Below are 19,597 nucleotides of genomic sequence, written 5' to 3'. Positions count from 1 at the left end.
ATATTCTAAGGGGGTCAGACAGGTTGACAATTTTCCTTGTGTAGCCTCAATGCAGTCAGTTGGGTGGCTATTTAATTTGCAGTCTGCAGTGTTCATATTGCAGCCCATCACACTCAATTGCATCTTTACCCACTCTTGCCGGAGAACACACACACACACATATACACACCATATGGATAAACACTGTAGTTGTTTGTTGACGCTGCCCTGAAAAGGAGCTGTCATCATGCCGTGCTGTAAATAACTAACTACCATCTGGGCTGGCTGGATATACAAAGAAGGAGGCATCACGAGTGGGGTAACTACAGTGCAGTTAATAAACACCTACGGGAGGTCTCTCTATGCGATGTTCAGGCGCGCTGCCGGGAGTAAGGTGCGTAATTTTTCCGGGACTGTGACACGGCTTCGGGTGCGCGCTTTTGTGCAGCGGGGAAACTTGGAGGGGTTTTTTCTTCTCCAGAGTTGCTTCTCGTTAGTATTCACTACATTCGCCGACAGATTACAGCATTTGCATATGAATAGAATTGAGCAGCACTTCAACAGCACAACAGATACTTTGTTGCTTTCCGGGCCTCGCTGAGACTGGAACAACTTTGGCCACGACACCCGTCGCCCGTTTCCAAATTAAAGACACCGAATCTGGTGAAGGTGAACGTGAAGGATCACGCTGGCAGCGAAAAACATGAGAAATTAATAGAAAACTTGACACTAACGTTAGAACGCGTCTTGCTCGTGTCAGTGAACTGGTGCGGCACGGCACGGGTGCAGCGGGTGTATCAAGGTGGCCAGTCTGAACTAAAATATTAACGGAAATACCATCAGATTGGTTTCAAAGTAAGAGCAAGAACCTGGCACTGGCGACTGGGGTCAACGATAAAACCTATTAACTCTTAATCCCGTATTACCATTGATGTATGTACTTATTTATTTATTTTTGTGACATAGACATGAGCTACGTAACAAAGATATAATATACTGGACATGTAAATGAAAGTGTATGTTGAGCATGTAATATATCCTCTAATCTGTAGTGCCTTAAGTTTAGAGAAGTTTACTGTAATCGCATTTTAATATTAGCAGACCAGTAAAACACATTTTTTTATTTATCCTGTTTTTATTCAAAAGCCAATGTTTTTCTTTTAAATTCATTTATTTTAATCTGCTCTATTGCACTCATCTATACAAAACATCTGCCTAAATTAAAGAGTAATTCAATTCGTTGTGCTCATAGATTTGTTGGTTTTGCTCAAGTTAGCTGCTTACAGTTTTTTGCATTTCAAGTTTTCCCTCTTACTAAACGCGCTGACGAATGTGAACATTTATTTTGAAAGTTAAAACCGGAAAAGGTATTTTTTCTGCCGACCTTGATGCTATTAAAGCACTTCACACGTTCTCCATTAAATTTGGACACTTGTTTTAAACCCCACCGAACGTTATACTCTAAAGCTTCCCACAAACACACTTTATTTATATTTTCACCCTTTTCTTCATTACTCGTCATCATTTTTCTTCACTAGCGTCACGGTTACGATAATTGTAGTGATAAGGAGCCTCAGCGTTAACTAACAACAGTTGGCAAAAGAATTCAACAACAAAAAAAAAAAGTGTAAAAAGTTTCTTATGGTCGTGTCGGAGGTAAAATCACCCAGTGAAGCAGGTTTATGTCTCTTACCGTGGGCCAGGCGGACCAGAGTGGGCAGACGGAACTTGCTGACCACCGCGTCCAGCGGCAGCGCCAACGGGCTCCAAGTGATCTCCGACAGGCTCGCCGACAACTTCTCCATCCTCGCGGGTCATCACGCTACCGGAGATAACGGTGACGATGGTGGCGAAGATGGTGATGGCGTTGGTGGTGATGACAGCGATGGACTGGAGAAAGGTGAGGGTGACGGTGGTGGTATAATGGCAAAGAGTTTCGCCATGTTTGAATGTAGGAGAGAGGGAGCGGAGTCACAGTCGGTGCGCTCGAGAGGAGAGAGGGGGAGGGAGGGAGCGCGAGCCCTCTCTCGTTCACTCTCCCCCTCTATCAGCCACTGTTTGTCCACCACCACCCTCAGACATATACAAGTGAATCCGAAACCCAGTCAAACTAGTAGTAGGACTCAAAATGATCAGAAAGGAGTTGAAATGCGCCGATGTCCACTCTGACTGTCCTGGTTTGTAACTTGCTCGTGTTTTTCCACTTTATTTATTACATCACTTTGTCCGCTGAGGTTAAACTGTGTAGGTGGTACATGATGTTAGAAGCAGGGACCTTTGGCAAGCATTAGGTCTGGTTTTCGTCAGCTGCAGATTCATTTTCAATACCCAAAAGCCTTTGGCCACAGATAGACCTCATCCACAGCCTGTCATTTACTGTAATGATATACACTCCCTTGGCATCTCGTTGGGCACATCTGTCTTAAAATAATATAGTTTAATTCAGCAGCACTGCAGTAAGTACCTCCATCATCAAGGCTGTGGGCTTCAGTATTGCTGTAATAGTCTCCTAGAGTTTGCTTGTATGTTAACTGCAGCACAAACCTCCAAAATGATCATAACGTTCATAACTTTTTTTTTTTAAACAGCTGTATGCATTAATTTCATCACCAGCCAAAAAGACGCCACACTTCCTCACACAGCACTTAATTTGTGGCCCGAGGCAGGACTCCAGTCAACTCATTCAGTTCACTGAACATAACTGTACACACAAACCTATTTATTTCCTATTGATTTTTTGTCAACACATCAGTCATGATGCTACAATCCACTGTGCAGCTGAACAGATGAGCGTGGACTTCACAAGAATAATGTAACCAATGCTGGATATACAATTGTAAGTTCTTAGCTTTATCAAGTGACCTCAGCACATCAAAAACCGAGATTCCTGGTTTCCAAGAATGACTGACCACTCTTAACACCCACTCATTGCCAAATATAGTAGTGCTGCAACTTATTCCCAATTCAGTTAGTTAAAATGCAAACCCAAACTGCGATTCACTGGCTATAAATAGCTCACTTATTCCCAGCTTTTCCCCTCCTCCTTCCAAAAGGAAACACTAAAGTGCAAAAGGATACAACTGTCCAAAACAGTACAGGCCTGACTAAATAATGAAAACCTTAATTGGGATGTGACAGTTCATAGTTCATTTTGAATTTAGAGTCTAACCATAAAGCAATGCAAGCTCAATATAGTTGGTGGACTTGCAATATTTGTATTACAAAGCATCAACAACAATGTGAATAAACTAGTCCCGCTTGTATACTTTTAAGAATGTATTGACCTCAATGTAATCATCAAGAGGCCTTTTTATTTAAAAACAGTGCAGACACTTAAGTCTTCTCACGGTTTTGTTCAGAGAAGAGCTTAAGGATCATTTATATACCCTTCTCTTGATTGTGATCTTATTTTGGTTAGTCTTTGTGTGTCTACAGTCACCACAGGAAAAAGAAAATCTAGTGGTGTTGCTTTATGAAAAGAGAGAGAGAGAGAGAGAGCCAAATTCACCAAAGTTGAGGAAAACAACTTTATTTGTTCCATATTAACAAAAATTCTAATATGAAGCTGAGCCTCTGGATTGGGGGGTATTATTTCACAACAGGTGGAGGGTTGGTCTGCATGGTGGAAAGCTCAATGGTGGGGCTCTGGGGGAAAAAAAATAAAGAGAGGAAAATGTTTAATCAGTAAAAGTCAGTAAGTCCTGTCCAACCATGCAAGATGAGATTACAGTCAATATATTGCAGCAACAAATATCACCAAGAAATAACAAGATTGTCCAAGTAACCCGCTAGTGACATCTGGAGGTAAACACATGCAACAGCACACCATCTAACAGAATAACTTGACTTTTTCCAGAGTGGTACAGATCATGTTCATTGCTCTACCACTCAATCTCAGATCAAGTCTAAATCAGATTTTTCATTACATTTACACATTCACAAATATTTCCTCTATTCTAAATATGACAGTGGTCACCAACAGCAACTTTAAGCCATTTTCTTATATACAGCTCATTCTGAGTAAGTCTGAATCTGCGTTTTTGCACCACTTTATGGTACAGATGTTCTTGGTTACAGCTGTAATTGTGTGCTTTTCACAAACTAACCAGATTAACTAATTTACAGCTTCATTTTAAATATATGTATGGTGGCCTGTGAATGGGAATATTCATTTTAATGAATTTAATAATGGGTTGGCGATCGTGGCTCAAGAGTTGTGAGTTTGCCTTGTAATCGGAAGGTTGCCGGTTTGAGCCCCAGCTTGGACAGTCTCGGTCGTTGTGTCCTTGGGCAAGACACTTCACCTGTTGCCTACTGGTGGTGGTCAGAGGGCCCGGTGGCGCCAGTGGCCGGCAGCCTCGCCTCTGTCAGTGCGCCCCAGGGCAGCTGTGGCTACAATGTAGCTTGCCATCACCAGTGTGTGAATGTGTGTGTGAATGGGTGGATGTGTAAAGCGCTTTGGGGTCCTTAGGGACTAGTAAAGCGCTATACAAATACAGGCCATTTACCATTTACCATAACTCATCTTTGTCACAAAGATTTTTAGTGACTGTCATGGTATATTTTATGTTGTATTATGCGTCTTAAGATGGAAATATCAAGATAATCTGGCAATTAAAATAGCCAATACATTTAATATTCTTGTTAAGCATTACTGAATAAAAATAAATGCCACATAGTGCTTACAAAGCTCAGTGGCAATTTGGTATAGCTCCCAGCACTGCAGACAAACTTATGTCACCACACTTAAAGTCACATTTCTTGAACTTGAATTATAGTATTGGTAAAATAAGTTAGTACTTACTGTCCTTCACAGCCTTCTTCTTGCCTGAGATGACAGAAAACAAAAAAAGATTTGTTTAACAAATACAATGAAACAACCCATCTAGATTGTCAGTAAAAAATCATTAAAGTATTACTGACAAACAGCTTTTCAATAAAGGACCAAAGCATTCACATAGCAGTAAAATACAAATTGCAATTAAGAGACTGTATGAAAGCACCTCACAAATCACACAAAAGTGAATATTTAATTTGAAGATTTTGGCATAGAAACTGCAGACTGATGCCTAACAGGTTGTTTCAATCAGTCTGTTTACTAAAAAAAAAAGGCAGTTACAATACAGGTTCAAAGGGTCATTTTAAGTTTGCATGTCATATTTTATCTGCACTTCTAGCAGATGACATCTAATATAATGTTATAAATAATAATAATGAAGTTTTGAACTCACCCCCATAGGAAACTTTGTAGTACAGGTATGTCATGATGCCAACACCGGCCCACATCTCTTGGTATGCCTTAGTGTAGTAAGGGCTCATCAGGGACCACCAGCTTGCAAACGCACGTCCAGCCATCTGAAGGAGGAAGCAGCAGCAAAGTATGAAATTACAGGTAATCTCCTCTGTTAAAATCCTCAAAAAACAAAAACAAACAAACAAACAAAAAAAACCCCACCCTGCATAATCTGAATATCTAACCCGAAGCTGCATGAACACTAAACTAACATTCAGTCAGCACCAATGTCGACTATAGCCAACTCTCAGAAGCCAGTTAATCAGAAATTAATTCGCACAGAGTGACACCTTGACCCTCAACACGGAGGTCTGATGACTATGGCCACCAAAGAAAAGATGCGTTAAAGAAACATTTTTCTAAACTTTATAATACTACTGATTAACTGACTTGTTGGGTTGACACTCGTTATTAATGACGCTAAGGTTAATGTCTCTGCTGATACCGACCTGCCTGCTAGCAAGCTTTTAGTTACCCGTTACGTGTAACAATAAATACATACATGTCGCTAATACGAGAAAAAAGAGAAAGTTTACACGTAAATAAATAACAGTTTAGCTCGAGAAGCTAACTATTTCATTCAATAAAACGGCCCGTGACGGACAGATTAGCATCTTTTCTGTAGAACTACAAAGAACGCCAAATAGCCTTAGCAAGACGCTAGCTAGCAAGAAACACCTGGAAAGGCAGCATATATGTCCACAGTTAGTCATCCAGCTTTATTTTAAATACCTATCGTGATGCACTAAGTGTTGTTATGTTATCGTTAAAGTAACCTTGCTAAATAAAAATGAAATCCACCCTTACATTTTAGTTTGTCACGCTGCAGAAGGAAGGTCAAGACAGCGCTGCTGCTAAACGTCAAAGTCGTGGGGGAAAGCTTCTTCTACTTTCAACAGCGTAGTACTTCCGGTACGTTTTTGCTCCGTAGTGCCACCGAATGGAGGGACCAGTTTGAGACGAACTAAGCTTTGTGACACGGTGCATTTTCCTGCTGAAAGCAGCCATGGGTACACTGTGATCATAAAGGGGTGGACATGGTCAGCACTCATAGGGGATCATATGATTGTTGGGTGTTTCTCTGTATGTATTATTGTAGGGTCTACCTTACAATATAAAGTGCCTTGAGGCGACTATTGTTGTGATTTGGTGCTGTGTAAATAAAACAGAATGAAATTGAACTGAATTGAATATTCATAATCAGTTGATTATTGCTTGGTAAGCCAGAAGTATGTTTTAAGATAAGATCAAATGCTAACAGTTGGCCCGGTTTCTTTGCATTTGAGTTCTTGACAACCCATGCGTTTAAGTAGACAGCAACTTATAAGTGTTAAAAGTCAGCGTACTGAGCTGGAAGACTAACTTCCTAACTTTAAATTTTAACTCTCAAAGTGTACCTTGTCTGCGTTTAGCTAAAGAATAGCAGATAAACCTTAAAGCCTGCTCCGCTTTCAAACATTACCTTTTTCTGCCACAGCCATAACAGGTGGGAATTTGAGGTAAGGGTGCAGCTGCCGGGGCACAAAGACTTTCCACTGCTCACCATAGTGAAATAACAAATAAAACACTGGCACCTCTCTCAAGGGTAAAAATGGCATTGTGTATCATGTTCTCCCGTTCAAAGCTCCCACCTTCTCTTTAGGTGAGACAAGTAAATAACAAGCAATGAGACATTTTAGCTCACGATATGGTGATTATTCTTTTCAGGTCAGAAATTTTGTAACTGTGCTTCTCTCGGTCATCCATGTGTTTCACACTCAATATGAAACCTGATGAGAAAGATTATTCACTGCTCACTGTTGGAATGACACTGCTTTCCTAGTGATTCCCAGCTGTCCTACAAAAAATATTTAAGTAGAAGCACTTTTGATTCCTGAAATACAATTATTTGCTTTAATAAATAGAGCTTAACACTAAAGAAGCTCACCTTACGATTTTACAGTGTTTGATTGTTTTGTAGCCAAAGGCTGCTAAGTTTGTCTGAGAGTCTGCGTAAATGATTTGCTTATACAGCCAGACAGGGCGGGACTTTCCACTCTTTGCTGTTCTCTCCCACCAACAAGCAAAGCACCTTGTTTCATTTATGAGCACTAAAGGCCATATCCTATTTGAAGACACTCAACACTGTTTTGCCATATTCAAAGGACACAGCTGAGGAGATTTATTGTACACTCTTAACTCTCATCTGGGTTCTTCACTGCCATGCCCTGCAGTAGCTGTCTGCAGTGACTACAGCCCTGCTTACAGGTATGTTAAAGATTTGTGACCAGGTCATCTATTTTTGTATGTCCACACTATGGCAGTGTGTTGGTAGCTCATTATGGACGCCAGAGTTTTTACTTTTTTCAGCTCAGAGAGTGTGTGCCTGAGCCTGTCTGCCTGCAGAAAAGCAAGGGTGTGGATAGGTGTGTTCCTAACATGACTAACCAGTGAGTAGAAAAATGTTTTAGAAGAAAAACCTCAGTGTTGCGGTCTCCCCCCGAGCAGATGATTTACTAATATTTTTCTCCTAGACTTTCCTGAAGTCAATTCTGGGCTCTGCTGTGGAGACTGCATGGCTTCAGGTGAAGCAGAAGAAGGCGATGGAGGGATTCCACTGGACATCGACAATGTGCACATGCTTCTCCAAGGTCAGGCTATTTTTGCACTTACATAGATGTTGTGACATGTGATGTGCTGTCGCAGGGAGTCACTGTGGTGGTGAGCAACTCTCTGAGATCAGCTACTCATTAAAGACCAATAATTTTGGAGAAACATTACAAAATTGCATAGATAAAAAAAATTCCGCTTCACTTTATTTTCCATCACAGTTACTTATGAAGTTAGCATTCCAGTTCTAAACTACAGAACTGGAAGTGTAATGAAAGTGAAAGTGTGAAAAGCACAACTCCAGCCCGAAGACTGAATCGTGCTTAGAAAATGTTTAATGTTGTGCTCACGTTTTTCTAGTGTGGGTGTATTTTTTTTAAAGCTGTATAATAAAACACACGCAGACCACAGCACTTTCACTACCCCAGTTCAGAAGATAATGTGCAGTTAAAAAGAGGGTTTGGCACTTTTTTGCGTCTTAGTCTTTTACTTTGAAGATTCATGCCAAATAACCTTTCAATAAAAGCAATCTCTCTGCTCGGCTTCATTTGATTCACACCATCAAGTCTGCATTAAACTTCACCTTTTATCAAGAGAACTCCAATTATTATTGACTCTGTTTTAATTTCCCAAATAAATTACGTGTATGTGACTCATGCCCATTTTAAAAAGGAAGAAACACTATGCTTTTTTTTTTATCTGTTTTGTCTCCATTTATTTGCATCTAGGAATATTTGATATCAGCTATGTACCAAAACACGCATATAAGCAGTGTGTGAGCATCATGGCAAATAGTACATCATAGAGTCACTCAGCATTGATACTAAAAATATCACCAAAATCTTACACATCATTTACCAAAGGTTGCATGGCCTTGATAGCTGATCCCACAAGGGGTATAACTGCAGAAAACAGTTCTGTTTTCAAGTAAAATTGTAGTTAAAGTTATTCTATGAGTAGACTGGCAACAATTGAAAAACCAACTCTTCATCAGGGTCTACATCAGGGATCGCTTAGTCTTTGTAATTGTGTCTCAGTTGAAGAAAAAACTAATATGACTCCATTCATTAATCTGATCAAAACATCTATAAATAAGCAAGTAGTGTTTTCAGATTCGAAGTTTAACTACTGGATACAAGATTTCTCCCATTTCCTATGTATGTGCAATGGAAACCTCAAGTTTCTACATGTGTAAACCGCATATTATACCAAATTAGTTGTGATGTAATCAGTGCTGCTCATATGCCCACGCCTTAAACTCAGACTCAGGCTGATTAAAAATATGAAAGATGCATTCTAGTACCAAACATATGTCTTTCTGCAGAGTAAAGGTCAAACAACTAAGAAAAGTAATAACTGAAACAAATTTTAGTCATGCCTGTTTTGTGATCACTTGTAAACATTTGCCTCAATCACTGTGATTTGACCTGGAAAAGCATATTTAGCTAATGCCTACTCAAAAATGAACTGAGAACAGGAAGTTTTGATTTGGTGAAAGTGAAAACCTCACTGTTGTCTTGTGATAAGAAAATTACATACAGGGGAATTACTGTATTTTAAAATTCTCGCAAGTTTCGCTTTCTGTAGAGTCCAAGGTGGTTCATTTAGGCCTTAGAGTTCCAGAGCTGTAACCAACTAAATCCAGGGATTTAAAAAAGGAAAAAAATCCAATGAGGGCTTCAGGCGTTAATGTGGTGACGCCTTTATGGTGAGGTGGGTGGAGTTCAGTGTTTCAAATGCTCGGGAGTGGCCTGTTTTGGCAAGCTCTTAAACAAACAGAAGCATTAGTTGCTCAGATTCTTGGTCAAAATTGATACCAGGAAACGAGTCCAAAACAAGTGTCTGTGGGCTTTTTTGTTTCTGTCAGACAAAATATCAATATATTATATTTCTTTAAGGCTACTGTCAACAGCTTGCTTTTGGGTCTCGTTGACTGTTATGTAACTTATTGTGGTTAGACTTGAGATGGAAACAGGCAACTACTCCCTGATATTTTCATGCTTTCCATCATTTTCTGATTACTGTAGGAAAGCAGTCTGATGTTATTTACAGTAAAAAGTGCAAAGGTTTGGCAGTGGGAGTTTAGGATGTGTTCTTGTGCGCATCAAGCATCATTTGATTCAAAATATCTCACTCTGTGTGTGCGTACATGTGTCAGTCTGGGCATTTGTTGTTACTGTGAATGTGCCTGTGTGTATATTTGCTCTGCGTGTGCCTGTGTGTATATTTGCTCTGCATGTGTGTGCGCATGCCCCAGTATCTATGACTGTGACTGTCTTGGAAGCTGTCCCATCTGTTAGGGAGATCCTAGCATTTAGCATGTCTTTAGCTTAAAGAAGAAGCTTTTGACACCAGGATTATCCGGTGGCCAAGGCAGAAGCTTTATGTTGTGGACACCTAAAATCATTATTCATGGGTTTGTTAATTATTCATTATAAGAATGGAGGGTCAAAAATGTTTCTCTTTTTCTGATGTCGGTGAGTAGTTTATGACCTCCTCGTGATTATAACTCACAACAAAGGTCCCTTTGCAGTTATAAACTACAGCTTTGTTATGGACGTTACATCAGCATGATCCTGATATGGACAGTAAAGGAATAATAATAATGGTGCTTTGGGGAATACGCCGTAATGTATTTGTTGATATTGTGCATTTAGTGCATTATGTGTTAAAACTGATGGTTCACACAGACCTAGAGACAAGAACAGAACTAGACACTTTTGAGGCTTTTGCTGCGTTTGAGTGAAGCTTTTGCATAAATCAGCCAGCTTGACTGTGTTTTCATTTCTCTTTAGCATAACAGTATCTCTTTTTAGTGTCTAATACTTAAGTACTGTTCTAATCAAAGAAATCTATACATTCTATCAACAATTTCTATCTATATTTCCCTAACAGTGGAGCATGAACAGATTCAGAAAAGGACATTCACCAACTGGATAAATGCTCAACTTGCTAAGGTATGTTAAGGTGTTATATCTGTGTAAGCTGCACAATGAATTTAACTATATTTATTTGTTTGGCAAAGGGAATGGCAAACTGCAGGCAGACTATGCAGCTGTAAATTCAAATTTGAGATATTTCATGCTTGAGGTAGTGCCAAATAACTGACAAATCCTTGCTTTTAAAGTAATTCCTGGTGCTTTATTAACAGTTTGGTTGGAAATATGGATGTTTAAAGACTATAGTAGTTAGGAAATTGGTAAAAATGGTATATATACTTCTAGGCATGCCATCTGCATAATACATGTACAAAGAAAACAGCAAATTGCATTGCTTGTCCTCAATGCACTTTTTTATGCGACATAAACAGTCAAAAAGTAAATGTTGCAGATGCTTTATCAGCAATACAGATTAACATGACTTCATGCTGTGGTTGAAAGGTTAGCTGCATGTTAGCTGGAGAGTGTAACATGCTGACTCACTGGTGAGAGCAGGGAAGCAACTCATGGATCTCATGGGAAAGAGACCTTGAGCTGCTGACACCAGTCTCGGGTATAAATAGTGCTCAGTAGAGCTGAACAACATGTAACATGAACCGAGGCAGCTCATGTCCACATGACTGTGCTCCAAGCCGAAATCAAAACTAGCAAACCCGAGGTACTTCCTTTATACGTAGAGGTCAGTGTTTGCCACTGTGAACAAGAAAATGCTTTTATATAAACACATTGCAGCTTCAAAACATTAAAATGTGGATCAGCTTGGCTCGTGCTGTATATTTTGTGTGTAGCATGTAAATTTTCAAGTTACTGTGCAATAAAAAGTGGCATACACACTTTGGACTTTGCCCAATGAAGAAGACAACTTCTATTAACCTTTGTGCTTCCTGCTGCACTTGATGTCAGTTAAGGTCAGAAATTATATTTTCATCAGCTTCTTTGACACATGGAAGCACTAAAAAAATTCTCTTTTCTATAATTATCATTCAGTTTAACACCCAGTGTGACCAAGAGTTGTTTAGATCAAAGATTTTATTATAATTGCAAAATTATATAAAATAATATACGTAATTCAACTTTATGTCACAGCCCGCAGTGGCAGACCGTGTGGAGAGTGTGAGGAGGACTCAGGTGCAGACACAAGTGAGGATACGGGAGTGAACTTTAAACAAAAGCGAGCCTTTTATTGTGGCTGATGAACACAAAAGAAACAAACAAGAATGAGGGCAGCACAAGAGCAGTAACTAAACAGAAACCTAAACTGGGAACAAACTATGGTAAGGCTATGGCTTGGAATACAAAAGACTGGGCATGGAAACACGGAGGGTGGGAACACAGACGACGCGACGCAGACTACATGAAACACAGAGACTAAATACACATCAGGGATGATCAGGGGAAGTGGCCACACATGGGAACACAGCTGACACACATGAACCTAACGACAGGACAGGAGGGTGCAACTGAATACACTGACATGAATACGGATTTACAAAGTAAAACAGGAAACATGGAAATTAGACATGACAAGAACTAAACATAACCACGCAGACATGACTCACGACCCAGGGAAACTTAGTACAGGGGAGATGACATAACTGACAGCATGAACTTGACAATACAAGACACACAGACATAAACACACGAAGGGCAAGGGAGACTTAATACAAGGGTAATATATACAAATGGCTGGACTACCTTAGAGAACCTAAACAAACAATAAACATCAAAATAGACTAAACACAAAACACTGGGTCGCATGACCCAGGACCATGACACTTTAGGTGTCACTGTCAGCTTAAACTCACTGCGTATTTCTGTGGTTCTAAAAACTGGAAATAGCTTTTATACAAACACACCTGCTTGTTTACTCTGCTACATTGTGCAGATAAAATCAGTAAAACTATATTTTGTGCATTGCTACAGGGAAGCCCGCCCTCATTTGTGTCAGACCTATTTTGTGATCTCAGAGATGGGTCAAAGCTGCTCGACCTGCTGGAGGTGATGAGTGGCCAGATGATGGTGAGTTTTAATATCAGTGAAATGAATAAATTCTCATTTTCTCCTCATGTGAAGACAACTATTGGGAAGATAAAATGGCATAACTGATATTGAGAATTGTCTGCCACTGTCATTATAGAAAAGACAAAAAGGTCGTGGGGTTTTCCAGCAGAGGGCCAATATTGAGACGGCATTAAAATTTCTCAAGAAAAAAAATGTACGTTTGCACACTGAAAAACATTACAATATAATATATGTGTGTCTGTAGTGTGTTTAATGCTTTTGCCGCTGTTGTTCGGTGTACTTCAGGTCAAACTGGTGAACATTAACATCCCAGATATCATAGATGGGCGGCCGTCCATCATCCTAGGCCTCGTATGGACCGTCATACTCCACTGTCATGTGAGTACAGTGGAATGAAGCATTACTCAGATACTAATGGCAGGACATCTTAACAAAACACGTTAAGATTTATCACAGTTGTTTAAAAATCCTTGCACTGATTCTAAGTTTAACTTTATGAAGGTATTGATCAGTTAATGCACAATATGTTTACCATCTCTGTTTGTTTTAGATTGAGGAGCTGGCCAGTGCGCTCTCCTTCAGCTCGCGTCATTCCTCCCTCGACTCTCTCTCCAGCCTGGACTCCTGGTCCAGCAGCCCTGTTCCAGCTAGTCCAGTCCCCGCAGGTCGGACATCACCGCTCCACAGACGCTTCCGTGTATCTGCCAAGAAGGCCCTGCTCATGTGGGTCAGGGACCAATGCAAAAAGTGAGGGTTTTTCTTTATATTGTATAAATTTTAATATTTACAATGTTTATGCTGTAACCATTTTTTACACTGGTATCTTGAGTTTTTAATGATTAATAATATTCTTTTTTGTCATTTTTTAATCTTCTCAATGCGACCCATCTAAGTGATCAATGCGTTAGTCATCTAAAGGTTGTGGACCTTGTCTTCCTCTTTCTAGAGTTCATTGCTCTGTTAATGTGAAGGACTTTAAGTCAAGCTGGAGAAGTGGAGAGGTCTTCCTGGCCATCCTGTCTTCTCTCAGGCCTCAGTTGGTTGATCTCTCACTGGTCCAATCCAGAAGCAACCAGGAGAACCTGGAAGAAGCATTTCACCTTGCTGAGCAAGAGCTGCATATACCCCGCCTGCTGGAACCTCAGGGTGAGACTGATAAAATGTTAGGGGGCATTTCACAGTGATATTTGTTGTAATTCTGGATAATATGATGACCTTTTCTCAGGAATGACTCCAAAAGGTTTAGATTGATTAAAAAAAACAAACAACCCTGCCCCAAACTAAGCTTTGATTCTCTAATAGGCAAACTTGAAAACTTGAGTATTATACAAAAAAGAAAACAAAAGCAAACTAATGGGAGAATTTTGAATCAAATTTTTCTCATTGCCTTTCACCTCAGATGTTGATGTTAGCAGTCCTGATGAAAAGTCTATCATGACCTATGTGGCCCAATTTCTGCAATACTCCAGCGACATGCCAGCACCTGATGACCACCTCCAGGTTAGCGATGAGATCATATTTCTCATTTTTTCAGCACATCCTGCTGTCTTTTGGTCTTCTACAAGAACCTTCATGAATGTAAGGGTGGTCAACCATCTTTCTGTCCTCCTCCTTTCAATACTGTTTTTCATGGTTTGATCTGGTGGTGGTGCTATAGCTGTTTCCTTTGGCCCAGCCCTCCTTTTGCTCACCTGAGACTCTGCCTGCACACTTTACTCCAGCAATTGCTGTCTCACCAGTACACGAGGTACACAATGAATCCTTTAACACTCTGTCACTTTTGTTACGGAAGTCTTTCTTTTCTCTATTAAATAATGGTACTTATTAATGTTCATAACTGTCTAACTCTCGTGTAATGGCATGAACTGCTTGATCGCGTGGCCCTGACAACTTATTCTAACACTGCAATGGTCGTTACTGACAGCTTTTGTTATGAAAATTTAGGTTTCTCCAAGTGAACGAGCACAGCAAGTGACATGCTGGCTGGAACAAGCCTATCAGGAACTGTCAGATTCATGGAAGGCTGCAGAGAACTCAAGTTATGCTGAAAAATATCAGGTAATGCAGTATTAAGGATTAAATTACATGTTCAGCGTGTGTAGGTTGTAAGGTTAAAGAGTTATCATGTTTGATTTATCAGGTGCTTCAGAGCCTCGCTGGCTCTTTCACTGAGCAACGGAGACCAGTGATGACCCTCCTGGCTGCCCTAAGACGCCGCCCTGAGCTGAGTCAGCAGCAGTGTTTTCTCAGGACAGCGTGGGATCAACTGGAGGAAGAGGTCAGGAAATGTATTTTTGCATAATAAGAAGCAAGCTTACGTTCAGGGTTTTAGTTTTTAACCTGTTGGGGATATTTGTGGGGACATTATTTTAAAATATTGTGGTGAGCTGAGGAATCTTTACAACAGAGGTTGAGCCTGCTGTTCTACCCCAAGCAGAAAGGGGCTTTTTATTGAACAGTTTTGCTGTACTACATTGTGCTTCACGGGGTCAATAACCCCGCACATGAACTCACTCATGGTATAACATCTCTTTCCATCAAACAACAACTGTCAGTGATTTTACACTGTAGCATTAACAGGAACAGTGAAGAGTCACGTAACAATAACGCCACATTATTTTAATATTTACGGAAAGTCGTCAGTATAGAAAACTTCTCGTTTTAGTGAAGCAGATTGCTCATATCAAGTTGTTTGTATATGTGTGTCGTTCTGCAGCTGCAGAGGTGTAAAGCAGACTTGGACCTGAATCTTCCTCCTCCTCTGGACTCTGTTGTTGCATGGCTGCAGCGTGCAGAGGCAGGGCTTGCAGAAGACGCAGGGAAAGTGAAAGACCATTCAGATGCCGCTAAAGAAGCAAGAGCTCAGCAGGATGGCCTAAAGGTTCATTTGTGTTGAAGCTACATACAAAGAAAGAAAATGTGATCTTGTGACAAAACTTGATAACAGTGTCCTGAAACTCTGAAGAGCAACATTATTTAGATTAAAGCTTAAAAATCTAGTTTTTTCTATGTTTTTTTCACTTTTCAGAATATAAATAAAGAAATGGGCCATTATGTCAATATTCTTGAGACTTATCACAATATGGACGACTCGGGGAACATAGTGGTCCCCCTTGAAAAGTTTGATGAGATAAGAAAACGGTATGTGACCCAATTGTTAAAATCCTATAATTACTGAATGCATTATGATTTTTTTTTATCACTATATGCAGGTTTAAAGGCACAAATCTCCAAGTCTTGTGTTTGAAAAGAAAAAAGCAGTTTGTTTGCATCTTAATTTTCAAACAGTTTAACCAGCATTCGGGTCTCAACCAAGTATCGAGGGATCAAGTTGGAATACCAGGAGTCCCGTCACACCATCCTGGACCTCCTGAGCCAGATCGGTGCCAAGGTGCAGTCCTGGAAAACACCCTACAGGTCTCAGGAGACCATACATGTTCTTCTGCAGGACTGGCATGTGAGTGTATATCTGAGAGAGTAATATGTAAAAGCTTCTATTACTAATTCCAATGATGACTAACAGTGAATGGCATATATTCTATTACATGTAACTTCAAGGCCAGGCCCTTACAATTTAAATAGGATATATCCAGTGAGTCATTTGGGATCAAATTCTTCCTGAAAGACAAAAAGGAAACAAAAAATTATTATTTTCTGTGATTTGTTTTCTAGGAAACAATTGAGCATCAAGACCTGCTTTTCACTCTGACAAGCGCTCTGCACACCCTGGAGGAGAAGGCGAATGTTTATACCAGCAAAGCAGCGCTAAGTATGGAGTAAACATAAAATCATATTGTCATGAACTCAATAGAAATGTAATCAAGTAATTCGTTTTTTTTTAAGACGAGATTTGACTTTCACACACTTTTCACACCCCAGGCGAAAATTTCCAGCTTGTTACTCGTCAGGTGAAGGAAGCAGAGAGTGAAGTTGAAATGGTCAAACAGGCTGTGACTGCTACTAGGGGTACCATGGAGAGAGTTTTGTGTGCATGGGAGACGTACAACAAAAACCTTGCTTCTCTACAGGCGTGGCTGGCGCAGGAGAAACGAATTCAGTCCCCAGCTGCAACACAGGTAACTTTACCCTGTTTGTCCTGTAGTAACTGTTGTGTAACTTAAAAATCTCCTTTCTCCTCCTATCATCATCATTTAAAAAATGATTTCAAAATATCCTCATTGTTTGTTTCTTTGCTTTTTAAAATACTTGGATACTGTAGGATATTAGTGAGTGGACTTCACGTCAAGCTCAATTAAATGAGGCAGGGAACTATCTCATAGAAGTGACGGAAATGTCAATCAGTCTCAGTCTGGTCGAACAGTTGAGCAAAGTCAACATTCAGTGGGCTGAATACATGAAGAAGGCTATGTTTGTAAGTATTCATCTATTAACAATATGTCTTTTATGCAGGTCTAGTTCTGTTTGTTATTTTGTATTTGACATAAGGAGACATTAAAAATAAAGGAGCGTGTTATACATAAAGATTTTGTCTTTTAGGAGGTATCATCAGAGCCCTGTACTGGTGCATCATGTCTTCAAATGGTGCATTCAATGACCCAGGAGGCCAGCCTGCTCCTCAGACAGCCACTTGAGGTGGCCTCAGTGCCACTAAAGGCTATCAGACAGAAATTACAGGTTAGTAAAATTTCAAAAGGCTGAATTGATCAGTAAATAATAAATAAACAAACAAATCTTTTTGTTATTTGAGCTACTGTTTCATACTTTATAATATTTCAGTTACTGAGTAAAAAGATGGCAGAAGTGAACGTGTCATCTCTTAGCTCTTCTCCCGACTTTCAAACAAGCTACTTTGAAAAGATCCAGAAAACTCTCCCACAGGTAGGATGCTCACTGAGATGCAGGGAAATTCTCTTTAATATTCCTAGAATATTAAATCAGCGCACAGGCAAACATTGTGCAAATTTACTAGAGTCCAGTTCTCCTATGTTGAATTATAGCAAACAAAGAACAGTCTGACTGTTTATTTGTACTGTAGATGCTTGTTGAAGCAGAGGGGGCCTGTGGGGAGCTGCAGCAGGCTGCATCCAGGCTGGAAGGTGGTCTGGCTGAGCTGGATCGTTGGAGCACTGATGCGATGGACTGTTACAATCACCTAAAGGAAAAAAGTCACAGAGGACACCCTACAATGGAGTCTACAGCAAAAGTCAGCAAACCAAAGCTTCATGTTGTTTCTAATTAGGCGTTTTGTTAGAGAGGGAAAATATAAAGCATATATGAAGCTGTTAAATTCAATACACACTTTAACACTTCCAGGGGCTAATCTCTCGAGGCTTCCAGCTGGCAAACCAGGTTAAAACTGAGGAACAGGATCTTCAGGGCCTTGTTGGAATACTACAGAAAACCTCTCCTCTGCAGCACCTCAGCACCTCTAGCCTGAAGGACAGGGTCACAGAAGCAGTCTCCTACTGCCAGGTAAAGTAAAACAATAGATGTGATAACTTTTTTTCAGTCCCATAATAGTCCCTCTTATTCATTTGTATGCTTTGCATTTTTTAGGACATTCTGGGGATGTTTAGTTCTCTTGGGTATAAGCAGGAAGTTGGTGAATTTCCTAAGAATCAACCAGCCGTTGAAACAATCTTTCAGACAAAGAAACAGCCTGAGATTGGGTTATTAGTTGTGGCCAGAAGCAAACATGTAGAGAACATTGGGAACATCATGCTCCAATCTCAGCACTCAGATCAGCTTTCAGCTTCCACTCCTCAACAAAGGACAAGAGATCTCCAGGGAAAATTACATGATGAAAGAGATATTATTACACCCAAAATAGTCACCAGTTACCCACCTGTAACTTATATTCAATCTCATTTTCTTCAATCTGCAAAAGAAGCTGAATCTGAGCTTTTGATCCAGCCACAGTCATTTTCTAAATCACATCCCCTAGCTTCAAGTTTCAGTGAAAATGATCAGCCGCTACCTGCTACGACTCAAACTCCTATTAAGGGAAAGTTTTCAGAGAGTCCAGTTCCCGCTAAATATGGAGGAAGTTTACCTTGCCAATTTCAAACCAAGCACAAGAACACAGGACCGAGCTCTATACAGAGCAGTAAACCTCCACAACCACCAGTTATGGTCCACAGGGAAGTCCATTCAAGAGCCCAGTCAATGGCGAGAAGCAGGCTGGAGAAGGCCCGGTTTCGTCTGCAGGGACGCATCCAGCAAGCGACGAAGTTATTTGGTGGCAAAGAGATTTCAGAGTCGGAAGCCAAGAAGAAACAGGTACGCTACCAAACATCACAGAACAAATTAAGAAGGCCGTCACTATCTTTAACAGATGTTTTCAACTGTCACTTCAGTTTTTTGACTCAAATCAACAAATGTAATTGAATTACTAGTGATCACACAGCTGATTTGCTTATTATTTTCTCGATTTATTACTTTGACAACATTTCAAGGTGAGTTTAAAGGCAGACATCCACCCAATTGTTGCTTATTAAATGTTTAAAACAGAGGCTTTAATATAATTTAGATGCTTTCAGTGCTGAAACACCAAGGCCTTGAAACGTGCCTGAATATTCATAATTCAAACACTTTCTTTCAAGGTCTCTGGTATTTTGATTTGTGTTGCTACCAGTATCGTTTGTGCATCTCTTTACAGCTATATGTCTTTCTGTGCAGAAAGCTTTAAAAATTCTGCAGCCTGCCATGCTCGAAGAGTTCCTTTGTGCAGTGGAAGGTTTTGGGGCTTTCTGCTCTGGATCCCAGCTCCAGGACTTGATGCTCCTCTCTGACTCAGTGAGAAATCAGTGGGAGG

At 40.2% G+C, this 19,597-nt stretch overlaps 2 protein-coding genes across 4 annotated transcripts in view; one reads left to right on the top strand and one right to left on the bottom strand.

Moving 5' to 3' along the window:
• Positions 1-1,413: 1,413 nt before the first annotated feature.
• LOC120725288 (nesprin-2) overlaps positions 1,414-19,597 on the top strand; it is a 93,060-nt gene continuing 74,876 nt past the window's right edge. The window contains exons 1-25 of one of the 3 annotated variants that reach the window (XM_040018078.1): positions 7,231-7,519; positions 7,622-7,701; positions 7,786-7,902; positions 10,757-10,818; positions 12,724-12,819; positions 12,938-13,015; positions 13,108-13,200; positions 13,373-13,569; positions 13,769-13,968; positions 14,222-14,322; positions 14,480-14,569; positions 14,767-14,880; positions 14,963-15,100; positions 15,539-15,703; positions 15,851-15,963; positions 16,111-16,279; positions 16,495-16,591; positions 16,702-16,898; positions 17,042-17,194; positions 17,320-17,457; positions 17,560-17,661; positions 17,819-17,986; positions 18,097-18,255; positions 18,340-19,062; positions 19,462-19,596. In XM_040018078.1, the coding sequence (XP_039874012.1) occupies positions 7,827-7,902; positions 10,757-10,818; positions 12,724-12,819; positions 12,938-13,015; positions 13,108-13,200; positions 13,373-13,569; positions 13,769-13,968; positions 14,222-14,322; positions 14,480-14,569; positions 14,767-14,880; positions 14,963-15,100; positions 15,539-15,703; positions 15,851-15,963; positions 16,111-16,279; positions 16,495-16,591; positions 16,702-16,898; positions 17,042-17,194; positions 17,320-17,457; positions 17,560-17,661; positions 17,819-17,986; positions 18,097-18,255; positions 18,340-19,062; positions 19,462-19,596 (3,564 nt within the window). In that variant the 5' untranslated portion in view covers positions 7,231-7,519; positions 7,622-7,701; positions 7,786-7,826. Of the gene's footprint in view, positions 1,880-7,230; positions 7,520-7,621; positions 7,702-7,785; positions 7,903-9,861; positions 10,339-10,756; positions 10,819-12,723; positions 12,820-12,937; positions 13,016-13,107; positions 13,201-13,372; positions 13,570-13,768; positions 13,969-14,221; positions 14,323-14,479; positions 14,570-14,766; positions 14,881-14,962; positions 15,101-15,538; positions 15,704-15,850; positions 15,964-16,110; positions 16,280-16,494; positions 16,592-16,701; positions 16,899-17,041; positions 17,195-17,319; positions 17,458-17,559; positions 17,662-17,818; positions 17,987-18,096; positions 18,256-18,339; positions 19,063-19,461; position 19,597 lie in introns of those variants that run through there. The other 2 variants (XM_040018081.1, XM_040018079.1) reach the window with 2 other exon arrangements.
• On the bottom strand, positions 3,486-6,211 carry atp5mj (ATP synthase membrane subunit j). The gene is made up of 4 exons (XM_040018089.1): positions 6,080-6,211; positions 5,211-5,334; positions 4,784-4,807; positions 3,486-3,624 (listed from the first exon to the last, which is right to left on the bottom strand). Exons 2-4 carry the CDS (start codon positions 5,332-5,334, stop codon positions 3,611-3,613), a joined length of 162 nt encoding a protein of 53 aa, XP_039874023.1. The 5' UTR covers positions 6,080-6,211; the 3' UTR covers positions 3,486-3,610.

The sequence above is a fragment of the Simochromis diagramma genome, unplaced genomic scaffold (assembly GCF_900408965.1).
Source record: "Simochromis diagramma unplaced genomic scaffold, fSimDia1.1 OVJJ01000802.1, whole genome shotgun sequence".
Classification (NCBI taxonomy): domain Eukaryota; kingdom Metazoa; phylum Chordata; class Actinopteri; order Cichliformes; family Cichlidae; genus Simochromis; species Simochromis diagramma.
The sequence above is the reverse complement of the archived record's forward strand: the minus strand, read 5'-3'. Positions and strand labels throughout refer to the sequence as shown.